The sequence below is a fragment of the Thermobia domestica genome, chromosome 3 (assembly GCF_964235325.1).
Source record: "Thermobia domestica chromosome 3, izTheDome1.hap1.1, whole genome shotgun sequence".
NCBI lineage: Eukaryota > Metazoa > Arthropoda > Insecta > Zygentoma > Lepismatidae > Thermobia > Thermobia domestica.
In genome coordinates, this window is record NC_137456.1 from 27435941 (window position 1) to 27457740 (window position 21800).

The 21800-nt window shown below is 33.3% G+C and overlaps 1 protein-coding gene across 11 annotated transcripts in view; it reads left to right on the forward strand.

Moving 5' to 3' along the window:
• Nucleotides 1–21800, forward strand: part of LOC145680250 (3-phosphoinositide-dependent protein kinase 1-like) — a 209431-nt gene that overhangs the window by 166365 nt on the left and 21266 nt on the right. For 8 of the 11 annotated variants that reach the window (XM_081750589.1, XM_081750591.1, XM_081750592.1 and 5 more), the window contains 7 exons: nucleotides 4196–4351; nucleotides 5838–5982; nucleotides 10014–10114; nucleotides 12034–12199; nucleotides 13339–13435; nucleotides 16925–17113; nucleotides 20734–20994. In XM_081750589.1, the coding sequence (XP_081606715.1) occupies nucleotides 4196–4351; nucleotides 5838–5982; nucleotides 10014–10114; nucleotides 12034–12199; nucleotides 13339–13435; nucleotides 16925–17113; nucleotides 20734–20994 (1115 nt within the window). The remainder of the gene's footprint in view (nucleotides 1–4195; nucleotides 4352–5837; nucleotides 5983–10013; nucleotides 10115–12033; nucleotides 12200–13338; nucleotides 13436–16924; nucleotides 17114–20733; nucleotides 20995–21800) is intronic. The other 3 variants (XM_081750585.1, XM_081750587.1, XM_081750588.1) reach the window with 3 other exon arrangements.

Below are 21800 nucleotides of genomic sequence, written 5' to 3' on the forward strand. Positions count from 1 at the left end.
GGCTTACCCAATCCTTAAGTTTTCTGAATTTTTAACAAGAGGGATTCAACATATCATTACGGAACTCTCCCTCTTTAAAAAAAATTACGGATAAGCTAAATACAACTGCACAACAAACATGACTGAGTGGTTAGCTTTTGCGCTTCTATCGGGAAGTCCTGGATTCAACCCAGCATTCGACCATTCTGACAAAGCTTTTCTTCATTCTATCTGTGAATGTAGAAATAGTGCATGTACTGTGAGTTGGCCGACTTCCTTTCTTATTGTTTTTAAATCGTTATTATTACTAATTACCAGCAGTGACCGTTTTACGAAGGTTAGGGGGGGGGGCGGTCTTTCGGACTGAAGCCTGTTTCCCAAAGTTACGGAATGTCTAAAACAAACGAAATATCTATTAGTTATGCCTTTACTCATACACTTTAAGCCCCCCTCAAATAAAAATTACGAATGTTTTCAAAAACTAAACATTAGTAAGAAAAACCCCTCCCAAAATAATTTTCTAAATCCGCCACTGACTCTCAGTATAAAATGATGTTCAAGATTGTATCCGGAAGATTATTGCTAAATATATAAAGGAAACGAAATATTAGTTATGCCTGTACTCATAAACTTCAAACACCTCCCAAATAAAATTAGGAGTTTTTTAGAAAACAAAACAATCAGAGAAACCCCTCCCAACGTACTTTTCTAAATCCGCTACTGATTATTTGTATAAATTGGTATTCAAGGTTGTATTCGGAAAATTATTGCTAAATCAATGCACAGCTACAGTATAACAGAAATGTGGAAGTACGGTTTGACGGATATATTGAAAAACGTACGTTTTGACGGATAGGCTATATAGAAAAACGTCAGTTCAACTTTTGCGCTAGAAGCTAGAGTACTAAGCTCTTAGAAATGAAACACAAATGACAAACTAAAATGATCTAAAGAAGAAAAAAATGTCGATAAAATAAAGTTAAATAGCCTCTAAAATTGCCCTCAAATACTACATTCTTCATGTTAGCTTTAATTCGTAAAACATGTGCTCCATCCATCTTGATGGTGAATTTCAGAGTGAAATATGGCATTTAGGTCATGGAATTCTTATCTAACTATAGAATATACTATAAGAAAGCTATTTAGATAGAAAAATCATGAAAATGATAAAAGCCAAAATTTCCAAAATTCTCGTTTTTTTTTCCAAAAAAGCCGGCTTTTTATGTGAAAAAAACCATCGATTCAAAAAAGCCGGCTTTTTTGTATCTCTAGTTACAGGAGGGAAACAATGGTAGTTTATTATTTACGTGGACCTAGGTGCACACCCATAAATTTTTGTTGGGGCGAGGGGGGGGGGGGGAATTCAATATTACAAACCACTACATCTATGTACTGTAGTATTAAACGGGTATTATTCTCGACCCGAAAAGACGATAAATAATTGTAAAATACTTCCATCTATATTAAAAAAAAAAGAACTAGAATGTTTTTATAAGAGAAAGAGTACAGATAAAGTATAAGATCAAATTTCCATGATACATCAATGATTTCTTTGTTAAACAATTATAGTTTTGTTGAGAAAGTGTACAAATGTATTTTGAGTTAGGAAGTTCGCAGGGGGGAGGGGGGAAGAATACGCACCTGGTGGACCCCTAGTGGGTGCACCCCTGCGTGAATCAGACAAAAAACTTTACTCTTTCACAAGTTTATTTTTAACACAGCACGAACAACATATAAACTATACTAAATAATAAAAAAAATGTTTGTGTAACAAAGGAATGTGGATGATAGACCATATTATAGTTAATTGAGAGATATTTCAGAGAGGTAGAGAAAAATTACATAAAATCCACGAATAAGTAGGATATAGTCCCTTTTCAATAAAACAATATACAGGGTGTTTCAAAACAACACCGGCAACGTTTGGGAGGTGATTCGTGACACCAAAATAAGATGAAAAGTATAGACCAACTTGGGTGCACAAATGCTTCTTTTCGGAGTTATAGGCTGCCGAAAACATGAAAAAATGAACTTTAAAGATCCGTAGCTTCAAAACTATGGTACCTACCGTAGTCGAATCAAGAATCCACTTAGGAACTAATACGTACACTATCCAAAAATACTTGTTTCAGAATCCTAATTTACTCTCGCATCAATTTTTATAGAGGGAATTCGGGTACGGGGATATAATTTGAAGTACTCACAATGTACCTCTATAAAAATTGTTGCAGAAGTACCGCAGAATTCTGAGACATGGATATTTGGACAGGACACATACTAGTTCCTAAATAAAGTCTTAAACCGACTACGGTAGTTCCCATAGTTTTAGAGCTATGGACTTCTAAAGTTTACTCCGAAAGGAAGCATTTGTGCACGCAGGTTGATATATACTTTTCTTGTTATCTTGGTGTCAGGAATCACCTCCCAAACGTTGTCGGTGTTGTTTTGAAACAGCATGTATAACATCGAATAATTGGAAATTAGTAAAAGGTATAACAGAGTATATACAATTATATGAAACTCAAAGCAAATAATAATATTTAAAAAATGTATTCCTTCAAAATATATACATTTATCCGATGAAATAATAATAATAAATACTAAATGAAAATTGAAAACAGCTTGTAATCTTGCTAGAAAAGGTTAACAGGTACAATAACAAAAATAATGAAGATGATCAAAAAGAAGGTTAAACGAATGCAAATTAGAAATATTGAAGAGAGCAATCACACAGAGAATATAGGCAACGAGAATAAGATCCATGTCCAATATTGCCTACGAAAGAGGTGGAAAAAAAGAAAAAGAATTGTTCGAAGTTCGTATCAAAGTTTACACAGAGTCAATCCTACGTCTAATAATAATAATATTTTATTAATTATACATTAGATAATAATATAGGAAGTTCCAAATGTAATTACTAAACAACAGTTTTCATTATGATAACATTAAACAACGGTAAATACACGTAAATTTTTAAATACACATAAATAACTGCCTATACGTACAGCAATCACAGAGACAAAAATTATATGCTTGATTTTAAGCATATCATTTCGGCTTCTTAGCTGAATTGTATTGGTTCATGTTCTCTGTCGTCTATAAAAATAAACTAATGTACGGTACAGTCAGCGTCAAAAGTTCGTTTCGTTTGACAAAATTTTTTGGGGGGAATAACGGTGGTATGACTGGAACGTAAAGATAATTACATTCTTTTTAATTTTTGAAAACTATGTTCAAATTATCATTCCATTCAGAAGTTACTTACGAAACTAATTTCATTAAGTGGAAAGAACTTTTGTCGTTGACTGTACGATGTAAAAGTTGTTCTGAATGGTGCAAAATAATAGTTGAATATAAAGGCAGCATGATATTTTCATTTCCTCTGAAGTTCTCACTTAAAAATTTTGAAATTTAAAGAGTAATAAGCGCCGTCATCTGTTACATGTCGTTCGAACTCTTGAATCAGGGGCGTTATTTACGGGGGGCAGGGAGGGGCATTCCCCCCCCACCCTGAGTTTGAGATTTATATAGATTGTATCAATAGAATAGTAGTAAGTCAGTAAAAAACGCGAAATTTTACTTATATCATGGGGTCTTGCCCCTTCCCCCAAGCCAAATCTGAAATGACGCTACTGTCTTGAATGTTCTAAGCTAGAAGCGTTTGAACGATGAATTTGGATTGGATTGGAGTTTAGTGCCTCTTTTAGCAGTGAGGCTATATGAGAGGTGAACCTACAATTTTACGTGGGATCCGAATCACATTAAGTCCCCCCCCCCCCTCGGGAATTGGAAGTCGAATCTGTCGCGCCATAGCCACGAGGGAGCTGTGTTTGAATTACGAGAGGCCTTTATATTTACTGCTTAGAAAGAATTGTAGAATAAATTGCTTTTATCTTTTGAGATGTTTATCGCACCAACGTGATTTTAACATTCGTCATAAAAGAGTATCTTTGTAAGATATTGCCCGCCTCATTATGGCAACACTTCCAATGATTTTTTTCTTCTCTTTTATTGTGAATTGATTTCTGATCTTCATGGTCAGATGTCAACACTTACATACATTGTTTTAAATTATTTCGTTCTGTCATAAATAAATTTGTTAATCGTGCGTATTGTATTATTCTTACATTTCTATTTTATGTTAGTGATAAATGGTTGTTGGTAGTTGTATGGTGATTTCTAAATGTTTTTTTTTTTTCTTTCTTATTTATTTCAGTTAAAGTATGTGAGAAAAGGCATATCATTCGTGAAAAGAAGACAGAATATGTGAAGAGAGAGAAAGAGGTGTTGAACATATTAAGTGCAAACCAGAAGACGTCAGCACCATTTTTCGTGAAGCTCTATTGCACATTTCAGGATTCTGATAGACTTTGTATCCTTTTTAATTGTATGAATTAGTGAGTACTACCTGAAATACTAGGGAAGAATAGGTTTTATGAAAAATGATTTGAAACGTATGTTTGAACTTCCTCCTCCTTTAGGGTGCGTATTTGAATCAAAGTGAAATGATACGAAACATGTAAACATCCTTTTCTTCCTTAAGATACAAATTTTAGTGAAAGTGCCCTGATAAAAATTCAGCCCGAGCGAAGTGCTGTGTTCAAAAATTCATTTCAAACGGAGGTAAACTCTGTGAATTTGTATATATATATATATATATATATATATATATATATATATATATATATATATATATATATATATATATATATATATATATAGTGTTCTAAAAATGGCCCCTACGAACAATAGAGCACTATTCCGCAAGGCAAAATAAAACGAGAATATATATAATTGTATTCCTCTCGGGTCCTCATCTATAGACACGAATTGCACTATGTGGCAACGTCGCAGATGAAAAAAAAAACAGAGTAGATCTACCAATCCGTCAAATAGTGGAGTGGAGCTTCAGTTTAAACGTCTCCCTCAGCATCAAGGCTATATGAGACGTGGACCTACTGATTAACGTAGAATCCGAACCACATGAGCTCCCACCGGGAATCGAGCCCGGGTCTCCTGCTCCTTCGTCAAATAATTACATCGATATTTCTCAGATGGCAGTTAAAGTCAATAGACGTTCACACTAGCACCACGTATTAGCGTAACGTTCGATGTAACTACTTGATGTATTCGTAGAGTAATGCTAATGGTTCCAAGTTAATCTGCGATATTGCCACATAGTGAAATTTTTGATTGCCCATAGCGAGTGAAGAAGCTTCCCGGAGGGTATACCATTATGTAACATATTATATTTATTTTGACCTATAGAATAACGGTCTGTTGTCCGTGGGCGCCATTATGTCCCATCGCTGTTCGTTATTGACAGGTTTTAATATATATATATATATATATTGTCCAAAAAGAGAGATGTCCGTTCCAGAAAGGTTTCACATATTTAGCTTACGCACAGCTCATGTGGTCAGTGCTCAAATTACTGCGGGAATGAGGGGGGCAGAGAATCCTCCAGTTGAAAGAAACAAAAATATCGCTGGGAGATGTATTTATATGGACGTATTGCAAAATGTAATACTTACGTGATAATTCTTCTAAAGTACGAGTTATGCCACTATAAAATTCCCGCAATTCGCTTATTGACTGTATTAAAAGTACAGTCCAATAAGAACATGTAGCATTGTTATTAATTACTTAAAATGTAGATAGAACTGGCCCAACCATGACGGTTTATTAATTTATTGGAGAAAAGTGTGCAATAATTGTGTACACTAAATACGTATCAGCTAAAAATAATTTCTGTCCGTTGGGAAGAGGTTCCCATCTGTTTGTTTTCAGCATTCAATTGGTTATTTCTCGTCTGTATCCATATCAAGAGTGAATGAATATTCCTTAACTAGAGACAGATTTTGTATTATCATATGCAAAATGTGGTGAATTGTTACCATATATTAACAAAGTGGGGTCTTTCGATATAGTATGTACGAGGTTTTATTCTGCGGAAATTCTTCATGCCTTAGAACACTTACATAGTTTAGGAATTATTCATAGGTAAGTTTTTTAAAGTTTATTAACTGGTAGCGAAATGTTTTATCTAATCTGTAAAGTAAATACCCACGCATTGGTTGCAATTTGATGTACGGGGTGTTACATAAATTTGCCACAATTTTTTTGGGAACAGATTCCTCATATCAAAATAAGAAAAAAAGTTCATATGAACCTGTGCTCAACAGCTAATAGTTTCGGAGTTACAGGATATCGGAAACGTGAAATAAGTGAACTTTAAAAGTTTATAGCTCCACTACTATGGGACCGATCGTACTCGGGTCAAGACATCACTGAAGAACTGGTGTGTGAACAATCCAAATCCCCGCGTTTAAGAAGGCTCCAGTAGTTGCACACCGATTTTTAGAGACTTAGGTGGAGAGTGATCAAGTACTCCCAAACAGCCTCATGCTCAAAATCGTTCACAGTAAGTACTACACGCCTCTGGAACAGTTTACCTCAATTAATACACAACGTTTCCACAGTTGCCAAATTTAAAGAGTCTGTAAATTCCCTTCTCTTAAGTAAAGATAAGGATACTGGTAGCTCATGAGTCAACTTCGTTTTACGAGATTATTAATAACTCACATATGAACACACAACCAATAGGAACCTATGCTAATTTGTACAGCTTATATATTCATAGTTCTGGTACCGCTACATGATATATGCATTTTAAGTTTCTCCATGTTATTTTGTTTCCTATATTGTATATTATTTTCAATTTTTTTTTTTAAGTGTTTAACTATTTTTTTTACTTCAGTGGTATATTCTTTTTTATGTGGTTCAATACTTTTCTTTTGTAATTGTTAATATTTTCTATATATTGGTGCTTTTTTAAAAAAAAAAAAATGTATGCACGTGGTTAAGTGCTCGGAGAAGGCTGCAGAGCCTTAACTTCGCCACGTAAAAGAAGTCATAAATAAATAAATAAATAAATATGATTGTACAAGTACTGAAGTATTCTTAAACATTGATATTTGGATAGTTTACATTCCAGTTCCTCAGTGATGTCTTGACCCGACTACTATAGGTCCCATAGTAGTGGAGCTATAAACTTTCAAAGTTCACTTATTTCACATTTTCGACACACTATAAGTCCAAAACTATCCACTTTTGAGCACAGATCTATATGAACTTTTTTTCTTATTTTGATATGAGAAATCTGGTTCAAAAATATTGTGGCACATTCATGTAACACTCCGTATTTTGAAAAGAATAAATATATAAAATAACGCAAGATTTTAATAAGTGCGGTATTCAAATAATCCTTGTTAAAGTAAGCTAAACAAATGCGAATCATTCGTTTGCTTAGGATTTTTAATCAAAACGCAATACTAGTATGTAAATTTTCGTACATATGATTGTGAAATTTCGGCCTTTTAAAGGTAATTAAAAGGCTGAATTAATAATATGCCGAAAGATAACTAAGACGCAAAAGTGTGAACAGTTTCGTTAACATGACTGTATCTCACGCAGCAATCTAAAATTTTCAAGTATTCACAATAAGTTTATCATTGTTAATTAAAGTATGTGACGTCACAGTTGACTTAGTGGTTAGCTATAATGAACTTTAAACTGTTTTACATGGAACTTGACTATTTTAGATTATAGCCTGTATATAGTTACCGCAAATGTGACTACTTGGTTTTACAATTTTTATCCCCAGAGTGTCCGGTGTGAGTTTGTTTTTACAGTAAGTTTGCTGTAACTTAAAAGAACACTTTTTCTGTCTTCCGTAAGAAGTGTGGTTTTATTTCGAAACCATTGGCAGAAGTATATAATATTTATTTTTGTTGACAATTTCACGTATTACAGTAGACTCCCGAGTATCCGGCCTAATGTGACGGAAGGACAGGCCGGATAACAAAAAAGCCGGATATGCCGGAGTTCTATGAACTCATTCGGCATACCCCAAGAACAACTTACGAATACAGTACTGTACAGTTATAATCAGGAACAGCGGCAAGCGTACTGTATTGTGACCCGTTACACACTGACGAAACAACGAACAAGGAGCAGAACGCTGCTCTTTTCCTTCACAACTTGTATTTTGCACAGGACACGTAGGAGGATCGTAGCAGACACCAGATTTCAATGCCTTGACAATGTCCTCATTTAATTACGATAAAAGAAAACTAGGCCGGATAGTCGCGAGCCGGATACTCGGGAGTCTACTGTATTTTTTATGTAAATTAACAATGCGAATTGTTACTACAAACAGTATCTTCATAAGTTTATTCGGTTGTATTTGATAATTCTGTGTTATCTAATGCAGTGATATTTCTGTTTTTTATTTATTTATTCATTTATTATTATTAATTTGTAAATCATATCTTAACAAGGATACTAATTAAACGTAAGGAATACATACGAATATAAAATAACACTGACCTAAATGTGTTCCTATGATGTCAGTATTTTCCCTTCAAATTCTCATCAATAATTCAAACAAAATAATTGTCTTTCATCAGGATGGCTTTTAGCTTAAATTGCGATAGATATTCAGTTAATCACATACTAGAGATGTATTTCAATGCCAAAGAATTAAATATGAGAATCTTTGTATTCCAGTAATCAAACTAATAACGAAAACTTTCTATAGAAACTGCCATATATATATATATATATATATATATATATATATATGTACAGTTTTTCTACAGAGGAGCCATCAAGAGATGGTCCCTGAAGTTTCTTACCAAGTGCGGAGGAAAAATGGAGCCCTTACTTCGGTGCTAGTGTTACTAACCACGGTCACTCTGTTTTAAACCACTAAGAAAACTGCCGTTATAGAAATAGCTAAAAAGCCTTGATATATGGGTAGTGTCAACGCCACTGCTAACTATCAGGTATCTTCTGTTGCTGGCTCCTCTATAGTACCAATTAATTTATGAATGACTTAAAAGTGCACTGTTTAAATCAATATTAATTAATATTTTCTGTTTTTAGATTAGCTTCATTAAAGTTGCGGAAATTATTAAATATTCATTAAAATTTTGCTTTTTCATCCACACCACCGTATTAAAAATTGTTTTCAACGAATATTTTATATATAATGTCCATAAGATTGGTAAAGTTGGCCTGGAAATAGAGGATATTAATTAGTATTGTCTTAAACAGTGAGAGTACTTTTAAGACATTTATAAATTAATAGGTACTAGAAAGTTTTTTAAAGTTACTAGTTTCATTACTGGAATACACAGATTCTAATATTTGATTCTTTGATATTGAAATACACCTGTAGTATATTGTTAATATATGTATGTATCATAATTTAAGCCAAAAAGCCATCCTGATGAAAGGTAATCGATTATTTTGCCTGAAATATCGATGAGAATTGAAGGGAAACTATCGACGTCATAGGAAAACATCCAGGTTATATATTTTATACTTCACAAATTTGTTTAAAGTAACAAGTTCATTTCGCAAAACTTGCCAAATTGTGTTTTGTTGATATTATGAAGTGTTTTGTAAGTGAAAGAGATTAGTTTTTGAAGCATGATACGTGGTCAAGGCTAAGTTCAGATAGCTTCTAAATTAAGTCTAATATCAACACTCTTAAAGTTTCTTGTTACCGAGCCTTTAGTGTAGTGTAACGAAATAGTGGTAAGGACTGGCCATCTGCACATACCACACAGAGAAGGAAAGCATTTTCATATACTCATATACACTTTTCATCTGTGAGATGAAGATAGAAAAAGGGGACGAAATCTCCGGAAACAGCCATGATTTCATTTATTGCATGACAATATCAGCAAGGAAGAAGAGGCCTAATTAGTTGTCTGTAGATGAGAAAGAACAGCGCAGATGGAATTTCAAAGAAACTTCTAAATAGGACAACCTGCCTTTGAAAGGAAATTCCAAATCTGTGAGAAAGCGGGGCACTTCAACAATAACGAAACTGGGGCACGAAAGCATAAGCAAAGTATCTTAATGATTTTCTTGGTTTATTTTTCTTGTCATTCCTTTTTCTCTTTTACTTACAGGAGAATTCTAACATGGCAAATAATTGAAACCATTTTTTTACTTTCCAGAGATTTAAAACCAGAGAACATACTTCTGACTGACAGTATGCACATCTTAATTACGGATTTTGGTTCTTCAAAGATACTTACGCAACCAGAACCAGCTTCTGGTAAGTAAACTGTTTCATTTTTAGATTTAATATTGATTTTGTTACCTCACAGAAAGAGCTTCGGCGATAAACAATGTATGAAGAACTACCACTCATGCGAATGGTAAAAGTACCTACGCTTGGATAAACTTCAGATTTTGCTTTTTATGTTAATTTGGGAACTGTGAATTCAACGAAATTATTTTAAAACATATAGCTTATATTACATATTTCGATTGTAATTACATTATTTTTAGGTCTCTTTGGTGACATTGCAACCAATTCGTATAACTACTTGTTGACACAATAGGATGTGCATCTATTAACAGTAAATAAAATTATCAAACCTTAAAACATCTGAAAGTACATAATCTGCAAGCAGTTTCGAGGCACTCTTCCTCAGTGCATTTAAAGAAAACTTACGTGTGTGTACATTTGAATGTTTTAAGGTACGAGAATTTTACTTACGCGGATTAATACGTACGCATCCCATTGTATCCGTTAGTAATTAGAATGCCAAAACTGTTTGTGTAATAATTTGCTGTGTTTAATCAGTTTTTCTCGTTTCTCTGTTCCTTTCCTAAGCAAGATAATCCATTAAAGATTAAAAGGCTTAGTATAATTTCATTGTCTGTATATGTGTAATGCTGAAGATTTAAGTACCTATAGTGAACATTTATATCCCTGCACTCCAAGATTTCGTGTAATTGTGAAGTTAGTATTTTAAATGCTTAATTGTTGATACAAAAGAGGTTTTCATTTTTATTTAAGTGGCCGCATACGCATTCTTCGCACGGCAGCAATAAGATTTATGGAAAGTAAGAGAATAACCTACCATAGTACACTGTTTCTTTTTTTTTTTATTATTATTATTTTATTTTATTTTATTTAATCTTTTAAATAATTTCTGTTTTTGCGGAGATCTTTTTCAATAACAATTTTTACTATGTCATTTATATATTTGAAAGATACATACATTGTTGTCTGGTCGATGCAAGTTCAGTGTCACTGGAGTTACGTCATCGTTTATACTCTTTCATCCTTAGGATGTCATTTCGTAAAACTCTATCCTATCGTCGACTTAAGAGTACCTGGGGAATATTTGTACAAAATTTCAAAGTTCTACACTTAATAATTTCGGAGATCTGGAGAACATAAAAAAAATAAATAATAAATAAATAAAATAATCAAGCCCCCTCTCTCCCAATTTCCACTCCTTAGGGGTTACATTTCTCGAAATCCTGTCTTATCTACATTCTAGGATACAAGGAAATTACCTACACAGAAATTTTAATTTCTTATACCTAACAGTTTCAGCTATCTGTGAACGGCAAAGAACTTTCAGGTTCTAACCCTCCTTCCCCTTTTGGTGTCCCATTTTGCAAAATCCCTTCTTAATCTGTAGTCTAGGGTAGTGGTTCTCTACCAGTGTGTCGCGACACACTGATGTGTCACGCACTCCCCTAAAGTGCGTCGCGACATTTTAGAATTTAAAAATCATGAAGAATTTAATAATAATTAGTTAAAATGTAGAGAGACTGTACCAGTCAGCACCTAAAGCGGTAGCAATAATGCTCATTGCTATATACAGTCATTATAAAAACTAATTGGTTTTACTATTATAATAGATATTATTATTATTATCATCATCATTATTATTATTATTTATAATAAAAATATCAAACAAGGGTGTCGCAGTGTTCTGGACGTGTAGTAAAATGTGTCGTCAGTAAAAAAAGGTTGAGAACCACTGGTCTAGGGTGCAAAGAAAGCATTACAAAATTTCAAATTCCACGCCTAATAGATTCAAAAATCTGTTGAGTGAATCAGTGAGTTATTCGATTTCTAAAATGTTCGCAGTATTTCTCGAAATTAATTTGAACTGTTAAAGAATGTGTGTTTCCTATGTCTCTCTACCATTGTATTCTTTCTTATTACAGATAGTGAAGAAACAAATCAAAAGAAAAAGAATAGTTTTGTTGGCACTGCACAATATGTGTCGCCTGAGTTATTAACGGACAAATCAGCGTCTAATAGTTCTGATCTTTGGGCGTTAGGATGCATAATATATCAAATGGTTTCAGGGTTACCGCCATTTAGATCCAGGTACGTATACAAGATACAGTTGTAATTTATCTGTGAATGTGAATACGATTAATTTAAAAACTAGAAAACAAAATGGAAGCTGTAGTTTAGCGTCCAATGTTATGAAGGGTAAAAAAGCGAATGATAAATACAATGAAGAATTGATCAAGTGAGAAAAGGGAAAAACTCCGAAGGGTCACAATAGAGGTAAACGATCATTGAGCCACCTTACTCAATCAAATGATAGGCTGGCTGGAATAATTGTGTCATTGCCTCTTCGTTACTATATATATGTATGTATGTATGTGTGTATCTCCAGTTCCTTGAGAGAATAGTGATACTGTTGAATCGGAATTCCCGAGAATTACTTAAATCTACCCTATGGTAACATTGGACAGTAAATTAAAGATTGTGTTTCATTCGAAAGTGTAACTCACCGATTTTAATGATATGTTGTTCTCGGCTAACTGCAGAACGTTTCAAGCTAGAAGACATTTTAGTAATTGTGTCACTATATTGGATCCTCCATTTTGCGTTTTTAATTTTGACGTCAGATTCTGAAGCAGCTGTCTTAACACCCCTCCCTCCCTAGCAGTATGTTTTCTTCCACATTAAATGATGATTTTCTGTGTATGCTTGGAGACCACTCCTAACGTTCAAAGGGTGGGTCCGCATCATTGCCGCAATAAAAAAAAAAAAAAAATACGTGTCGATTATTTTTCGATGTTCCACAAGTGTGCAAAGTTTCACTCAAATCGGCGAGTTACACTTCCTTCCGTAGGTCTCCTTGTTAATCTCTTTAGCTTATGTTGTTTAAAAGCCATACCATAGGATTTGAACACCACCATAGGATGACACCCTATATCAGTTTATATTGGATTTGACAGACAAAAGTTTTAATTTATTTGTTTTAATGCTTTTTCCTTTCTTTCATTTAATTCCAACTATACGTGTAAAAATTCATTACGAGTAACATACAATAAAATGCAGTATCATAAGATTTCATTACAAAATGTTGAGAATTTTTTTAAAACTTGGAATTTAGTTGTTTATAAAGTTTGTGTAATTTTAATATCGTGGAAAAAATTACGGTTTCTGGAAAGATAAATATGAAACTATCATTTCACAATGTATTGAGTTATTATTATTTATACTTGCAGGAGTGAATATCTAATATTCCAGAAAATTATTAAGCTAGAATATGAATTTCCTGATGGATTCTCAGAGAAAGCCAGGGACCTTGTTGAAAAACTTCTGGTAAGTAAATTTATTTACAAACTAAACTTAACTCATTTTTATTCAAATTATTAGTAATGATGAGTGGAAATACTAATTCTGTTGATGATATCTGTAAGATTATGTTAATAGTCAAAGAAACGGACTTGATAGCGTAGTGGTTAATGCATTGGCATGGTATATCGAAGATCCCGGGTTCTAGTTCTAGCCCAGTCAATCACTTTTTCACTCTTTGTATCTTATTGAATTAGCACCTACAGAGGATTTAGTGTGTAAAAAATTAGTTTAAATCGGTTGTTTCCCTTGAGTGGAGAGCACCGACTACAGGGGCAAGGTTCCTACTAGTCAGGGAAGTCAGGGAAACTCAGGGGAAAAGACTGGAAATCAGGGAATGTCAGGGAAATTTTATAAAATATATTTTTCTAACATTAATTGTACACCAATTTCAAATTAGCCAACCATTAATGATCACAGTATGGAACGTTGCTCAGACATTTGTGGGTGGTAAGTGAAATGTACGTATAAGCAGTTGATTATTATTTATCTCTATGGAATAAATGTTCTCATACATAAATATTCACCATTATTTATTCGTATTTATATATCAACGTCATCCAACACCTGTCATGAAAATCAGGGAATTTCCTGCGAAAGGTTGGGGAGAAGTCAGGGAAATATATTTCTCCAGATCAGTAGAAACCCTGGAGAGGGTGTTTGGCTTTCTGAGAAGCGGATTGGTTAGCGTAGTGGTTAACGCATCGGCACGGTATACCGAAGATCCCGGGTTCGAGTGCTGGTCCAGTCAATCACTTTTTTACTCTTTGTATGTTTTTGAATTCACACCTACGGGGAATTTGGTGTGTAAAAAATAAGTTTAAATCGGTTGTTTTCTTCTTTCATAAATATAACAGTAGTCAAAAGAACTTAAATTGCAGTGTTTATTACTGATCATGCAATCAATATTGAGTTATCATCACCAATTACTAGTTAATTTTTGCAAACAAATTTAGTGTGAAGTGAATCGGAAAAAATAGAAGCATAGTCTAAGAGTTTCTATGCTCTATTAGTGTCTACAGGCCTCTCATAGTGTTAATGTTGAATTGTCGTTTCTTTCTTGAAGAAATTGCTGTAAAAAAATTTTTTTTCTACATAAACAGTCAGTTTAGCAAGAGGCCTCTTCCAAAATGTAAACGTTTGCACTAAAAGTGTTAAATGTATTTATAAAGTAATTCGGTCTTATGCGAGTTACTTAACCAGGTGAACAAGGCTACAGCTTAAGTGGTCGAAAATGTCCGGTAAAAATCTTACAGATGCAATCAAGAGTGGAATTAGTGCTTCCACTCGTCATTTTTAATAATTCTGGTAGGTACTTCCATTTTCATGTGCTATGCCTCCTCGCGTGCAGCGAACGTTCAAAAATGAATTTTCTTATCATTTTCTTTTGTGAATTACTTACGAATATATTGCTTGTATACAATTTCCCGTAAAAATCACTAAGGGGGGGATAAATATAAATTTGAGAAAAGAAGCCATAAACTTTACATGCTGTATTATTATGCAGGGTTGCCACAGACCTGGAAAGTCAGGGCAAGTCATGGAAAGTCATGGAATTTGAAAGTGGTCAGGGAAAGTCATGGAAACAAGGTCAAAAGGAATGAAAGTTATGGAAAGTCATGGAAAATTGTATGAAGATGTATGTTTTAAATTATTTTGCTGTTTTAATACTTTTTCACAGACTAAGTGGGTATCTTAGTAATGGTAGTACTACATAGTTTTTGTTTGTGTGACAATAATAATAATAAGTCTTCTTGAATTACAACATACGAACAACCCAATGATAACAGAAGATGTAATATGATTTACTGTTTTGCTGAGGGTTAATGTTGTAATGCATATAAGAATTAGGAGGTGTTCGTGACGAAGAGATCGCTGTGATATTGGTTCTGGAATGCGAGGAGTTCGTTGGGAGGTGAACTTATTTCTGAGAAATTTGTACTATATTTTTAATAACTCACCAGCAAGACGTGGGGAATATACAGCAGTTACAGGTAGTTCAATGTTCCCTATGAAGTAATGCGCAACAAGATGGCTGGAAAATGTAAAGTCATGGAAAATGATTTTAAAAAAAATGTGGCAACCCTGTTATGGTAGTATTGTTACTACTGATTTTTATAGGAGTTATATAGTTGATTAAATTTAAATTTTAATCAGCTACAACTAATCAATTCAAATCTATAAATCTCATAAATCCCACCTCGTCGAAAGATTTAGCTTTGAAGAAGTTTGTAAGCGTCGTAACAGCTGAAAATTAATCTACTGCTTGTAAAGACAGAACACTTGCTTGTAGATGTGTAATTGAAAATGAAGTTTTGTGTTTCAACTACGTATTGTGTGTTTTAACTATGTGATGAGACCCGAATACTTCATTAGATAATAACTTAAGCTCAGGAGTACGTCAGAATTTTTCTTTTTTGGATCAAAAGATCCACTTTGTTTCAATCAAAAATTTTCTTCTAGACCTTTTATCTGGAGTACTAAATATAGTGTAGCCAAACCCAAACTATCACTGAACTCAGTATTATGTACTTATTCCATAGAAAATACGAAAACTCGATTTAGGAGCAGTTCAAAAATTTTGTGGCCTCCGATCCAAACACTAATTCTTGGCCAAGATCGCAATCTTTTAATCCATTTATGGATCATTCCTAAAATTCTTGGCCAAGATCGCAATCTTTTGATCCATTTATGGATCATTCCTAAAATTCTTGGCCAAGATCGCAATCTTTTGATCCATTTATGGATCATTCCTAAAATTCTTGGCCAAGATCGCAATCTTTTGATCCATTGTTTCCTTAAAATTCTTGTTTAATATTAATGCCGAAAGTTTCTATAGGAACTCTTACCTTCGTCAGCATTTTAAAATTTTTTAAAATATTTTTTTAAACATAAATACATACTACTGTTGTAATCACAGCTCGGCTTCATTATATAATGAAAACATGGCAGCATGGTTAAGCTTAGCTTTATCATTCTAACAACACAATATATAAGCATGCCGTCATGAATAGTTTGTAACAAATATGATAGCTTTAAATGTACACATTCTCTTGTTTCAATCACTTACTGTGCCATCATTTACTGTACGGTATATTGTGAAAACTTTTGCCGGTAACATGCTGAGAAAACTAAATAATGGAAAACATTATCTCTCAACATGTTTAGATTTCTCAGTCACATTTAGTTTTGCATTACAAAGTTTGGGATCAAACCTGCTATCCGTCATGTCCGATGAGAACACTGTCTACTACTAACTTATTCTTCTCTTTAAGGAAGACTGCTTTCACTGCTGATCGATCCCTGAACAGAAGCATGTTTTTAAGTTCTCGATTAAAGCAGTACGTACTCTATGGAAAAATATTAAATAATTCGATCCGTTATTGTGAGTTGTGTTGAAGCATTGTCAATTCGTTATATTAACACTGATGTTAATAATTTTCTATTTCTTTATAGGTATTGGATCCAGCTCAGAGGTTAGGGGCAACTGATTCTGTAGGTTATCCGTCACTAAAATCCCATCAATTTTTTGATGGAATAGACTTCGAAACCCTGTATATTCAGACTCCTCCTCAAATTTACCCTTATCTTCCTGGTACATCCGAAAATGAAGAGATGAGGAGTCATTACCGGGTAAGGACGAAAGTGAGCATGTTTTAATTATTTCTATTTTTAGTGAAAAGTAATATTTTAGATATATCTTAATTTTTTATAGTTTTATTAAAGAGTAGGGAACTTACTTAAAATTAGAAGTTCACAAATAAAGTGTTTAGACACACGAGCCCTAAGAGCATGACATTCTAAAACTAGTACAAAATTTACCATTTTTCTTTTGCTTGTTTTTCGTAAGTGAAAAGAGATAATGAAATGCAACTTATTACAATCATCGATAATGTTATTCTGCAACAGAAAATATGAACCTGAAGAATTTTTAGTGTTGCCATCAATAGAAATTAGTGTTGTCAGAATAACAATTCCCCCAAAAACTAAGTTAAGGCAGCAACTAGAGGAATAAACTCAACAACTGCATTTGATTACGTATCATGTTGTTTTACAATCCTGTGAACTACTTTTTAAATAATAGTTATATTTAGTTTGTAATAAATAAAATAGTTTTCACATATAGTTATTAAAATTAAGTAATAATGTTATTTAGAAAGTAGTTCACGGGTTACCAAAACATGATACCAGTGGCGAAATTTAACTTGTGCAAATGGATATTGAAAACATTCTCCTTCTTTTCTTGCCAACCTAATAATGAAGATGGAGCTGTTTCATAATATAACATTAACTCACTATACAGATTTGTAGCGAATATTTTTCTGCCACTCGTAATTATACTTTACCGAACAAAATAACATAATATGGTATGCTTATTAAGGATGCTATTTCTGTAAATACATGAGAATGAAATCCAGTAATATAGATATATTCAAATAAATTTCCAAGATATAATAAACAACTATTACGTCCATGATACTGATGATTATACAGGTGCTACATCATCTTTTAAATTTACAAAACTTAAAAATACAATTATATATAGATCTTTATTAGTTGGTTAACCCCTCAGTTTATCCATTTATACAAAAATGGCTGTCTAACTAAATAATATACAAAATTTGCAGGCATTCAAAACCAACAAGTGGCAATTTAGTTAAGATGTTAATTTATTTCTAGTATGTGATACTTGTTTAAACACTTCTACCCCATTCTTTTTCTCATTCTACAATGTCTACAAGGTTGCTATTGTATCAAAGTTGCTTGTACACCGAATACGATACTTCTAAGTCCTTCCATCCGTATGATTTCCATCTACGGTAAATTGTACTCTAGTCTGCCTAAGTTCATGTACGGTGTATCTTAATCCGCGGTTGTGTCGCAAAATTTTAGAATTTAAAAATCATTAATCATTTAATAATTAGTTAAAATAAACTTTGAGACAGAGTGTACCAGTCAACGTCTCTAGCGGCAGCAATAATGCTCACTACTAGATAAGAGTCATTATTTTATAGAAAATTCTAGGCTTCAATATTATAATTTATTTTACTAGTAATAAAACAAAACAAAACAAAACAAAGAAGTGTATTGGGATGTCGCGGCGTTCAGTAAGGTGTGTCATCAGTCAAAAAAGGTTGGGAACAACTAGCCTAGACTGCTGGTAGCTTTACTTTTAGAAAAATAAATTATATCATGAACAGCGTGTGAATATTACTAATAATGAGAAGATTTCGAAAAAGAAAGAAAAAATATTTTATAGAATCATCCTCGTCATAAAGGAACTGCAAATGAACCTGTTCTTTTTAATCTGAGAGAATTTGGCACATACATCCAGCCAGCAAATACATCCTCTTGGGCAGGATCCTAGTTTACGCCAGGGGCTGCGATGGCTCAGTGGTTGAGCGTGCATCTCTGGTGCATGAGGTCATTGGTTTGATCCCAGCTCACGCCAAGCGAGCTTTGTGGTGGACAAACACCGTGTGCGTAGTTTTTTCAGGGTTCTCACGTTTCCTTTCACTTTCTTTATTCCACAGTTTCCTTAATTTTTCATCATCCTCGTCTCCTTAAGCGTACACGGCATAACAATGGGACGTAAAACTGCAAGATTTCATTTTATTTTATTTTTAGATAATTATTATTGTCAATGTTCAGTTTTAATTAACCGAGGTGCTTTCCAAACGATAAACACCCTATGGCATTATAACACCCGTGTCCATTGTTTGGGACTGACTGCAACAACTCAGGAAAATGGAACTCACCATCGTTTATAGCATTGATGGCCAAATTAGGACTTCGTGGACCGAATCTGTCCACGAGTATGTTCCAGCTGGATCGCGAATAAAAAAATATATGATTGATTCTTTTTCTGAGCTCCATGCATTAATAGAGAAAGTATAGCTACATGTGACAATATACCTGAACCGAGACGTTAACTGTAAAAATATTTTCTGTAGCCTTTTGGTCAACAATCCCATCCTACAAGGTAAGGCGTTGGGACTGGGCCGACTTTGATAAGTGTCAGTTTCAAATGTTGGTAGCCCAAGCCCTAATTGGCCAGCCTAGCACATGAAAAAACAAGGAGAATACGTAAAATAGAACAGAATATTTATATAATATTTCTTAAATTGGTGTAGTTATATGTTTATTTTTATTTATATATTTATTTTTAATTTGCCTGGCCACCAAGTAAGATACTTATTTTGTCCTGGTCCGCAACGCAATGTAAATTGGCTGTCAAGAACGGAAATAATCATTGTAAGGCGGGGAGTTCTATAAAACAACCAAGCAGTGAGAACATGATTCTGGAACCAGCTCGGCGACTTTCACTTATAATAATAATAATAATAATAATAATAATAATAATAATAAAAGAAGTCTAATATCACAATGCGTTCGCACTTTAGGAATTCCGATGGGAAATACCTGGAATATCTTGTAAAAGTATATGGTAAGATATATTAGATATTTTGTAAAATAAGTTTATCATTACATGTACTATGCGCCTAACATAATGAAATCCTGGAAATATGGTAAACTTCATGCTGTTGAATACTCGCGATATTTTTGCTTTTTATAGCTAATTGATTTATAGAGAAATTATTTGTCTATCTTAAATTACTAACCTAGTAATATTTCTTCCTAATTTTTCCTTCAGTATTCAAGTGCCACATTCAGAGAGACATCCTCAGAGGAGCACTATAGTTCAAGTCCTGTTTCACAACACGATCTTTTTTCTTAATACATTTATTATTTCAACAGTAATATTTTATGAACATCGCGTAAATTTTATTGATACTTATGGTCGCCCACCTTTCCCAATAGCTATTTATAATTTATTTATTTATGATTGGGAAATGTAGGAAACTCTGAATATCGATAAAATTTTCCCCAATATTCACAATTACTACTGTTATAATAATAAAAAAAAAATGAAGATCGTGTTATGAAAAAGGATATAAACCATTTTGTGCTTCTGAAGATGAGTGCCCAAGTGTCATACTCGAAATATTGGAGGAAAAATTGACTTGACGAGGAACCTTACTAGGTAAATAATTTAAGGTAATGACAATGCTTTTATTCCATATCTCGATGAGGAGTCATTGCCATTCAAATAAACAATTGGTAATGAGGGACATTTATGCTAAGCACATACTGATTCTAGCACCAGATTGTCTAAGTGAAGGGTTTCATTTATGTTTGTCACAAAGTAGCTCATACTAGAAAATGTAAATGCAGAATTCATAAGCATGTACCATCACTGTTAGCAGGTTCCAGATAATTTAGAACCAGGCCTTGATGACAAACAAATGACCAGACTCCTTGGTTTGGACCTGCAAGATGGTGAGAGCAAAGTACCAGTGCCTGAGCCTGAGAAGCCTCAACCAGAAAGAAAGAAATCCGGAATTATGGATTTAAATGCAGACGAAATCCGGCAGAGGCTAGGAGTACAACAACAGGAGAATAAGTGGCATCAATTTGTAGAAAATAATTTAATTTTGAAACAAGGATTGGTTGATAAAAGAAAGGTAAAGTATTCAAGCTTTGTATTAGGAAATTGTGAAAGACAGAATTTTAGTGACACGTTCAAAAGTTCAATTTTTCTTTGTTACATTTTATATTTGCAATGCAGTTTAAACAGCTAGTCCTTTTGGGTATAATTTATTCCAATTTTATTTATTTTTTTATTTATTAAATAGAATTTTATTTATTTATTTATTAGTTATTTATTAAAAGATACACTATAGGCCAGGATTTCTCAACCTGGCGGTCGCTACCCTTAGGGGGTCGCTAAGATAAGTGGAAGAGAAATATAATTAGAATCTAATGCCGGCAAATATTTTAAAATATTATTTAAATTTTGTTCTGATAGACATATTTTATTTTTATATATATTGTTAAGAACAACAAAAATGTGACTACTAAATATTTTCAACAGGTGCAGAGTTGTTTAAAAATCAATTTCAGTGAAAGAGGTACGATATGAAACTATATTAAAATCCAGAGAATGGCATATTGAAATCCAGAAAAATACAAACACAAGAAAACCTGCATATTAAAATACAATTAAAATTGAAAACACTAATCCGCAATAGTTGTGTTGCGTTTGTTGATAAATCAACAATGGATAAATTACTCTGTCGGCAATAAAAGGGATTAGTTTTGTCTAGGATACTTTGTTGTTCATTTCAGAATTATTCACGTATGTGTATGAGCGAGTAGTCTTATTTCCAGAAAGCTGGCTACATTGAAGGTATATTTTTGGTGAGAGGTTTTATTTGTTTCCTGAATATTAAATGTAAACAAGTTGCTTTTAAGAGTCTTCATCCCGGCG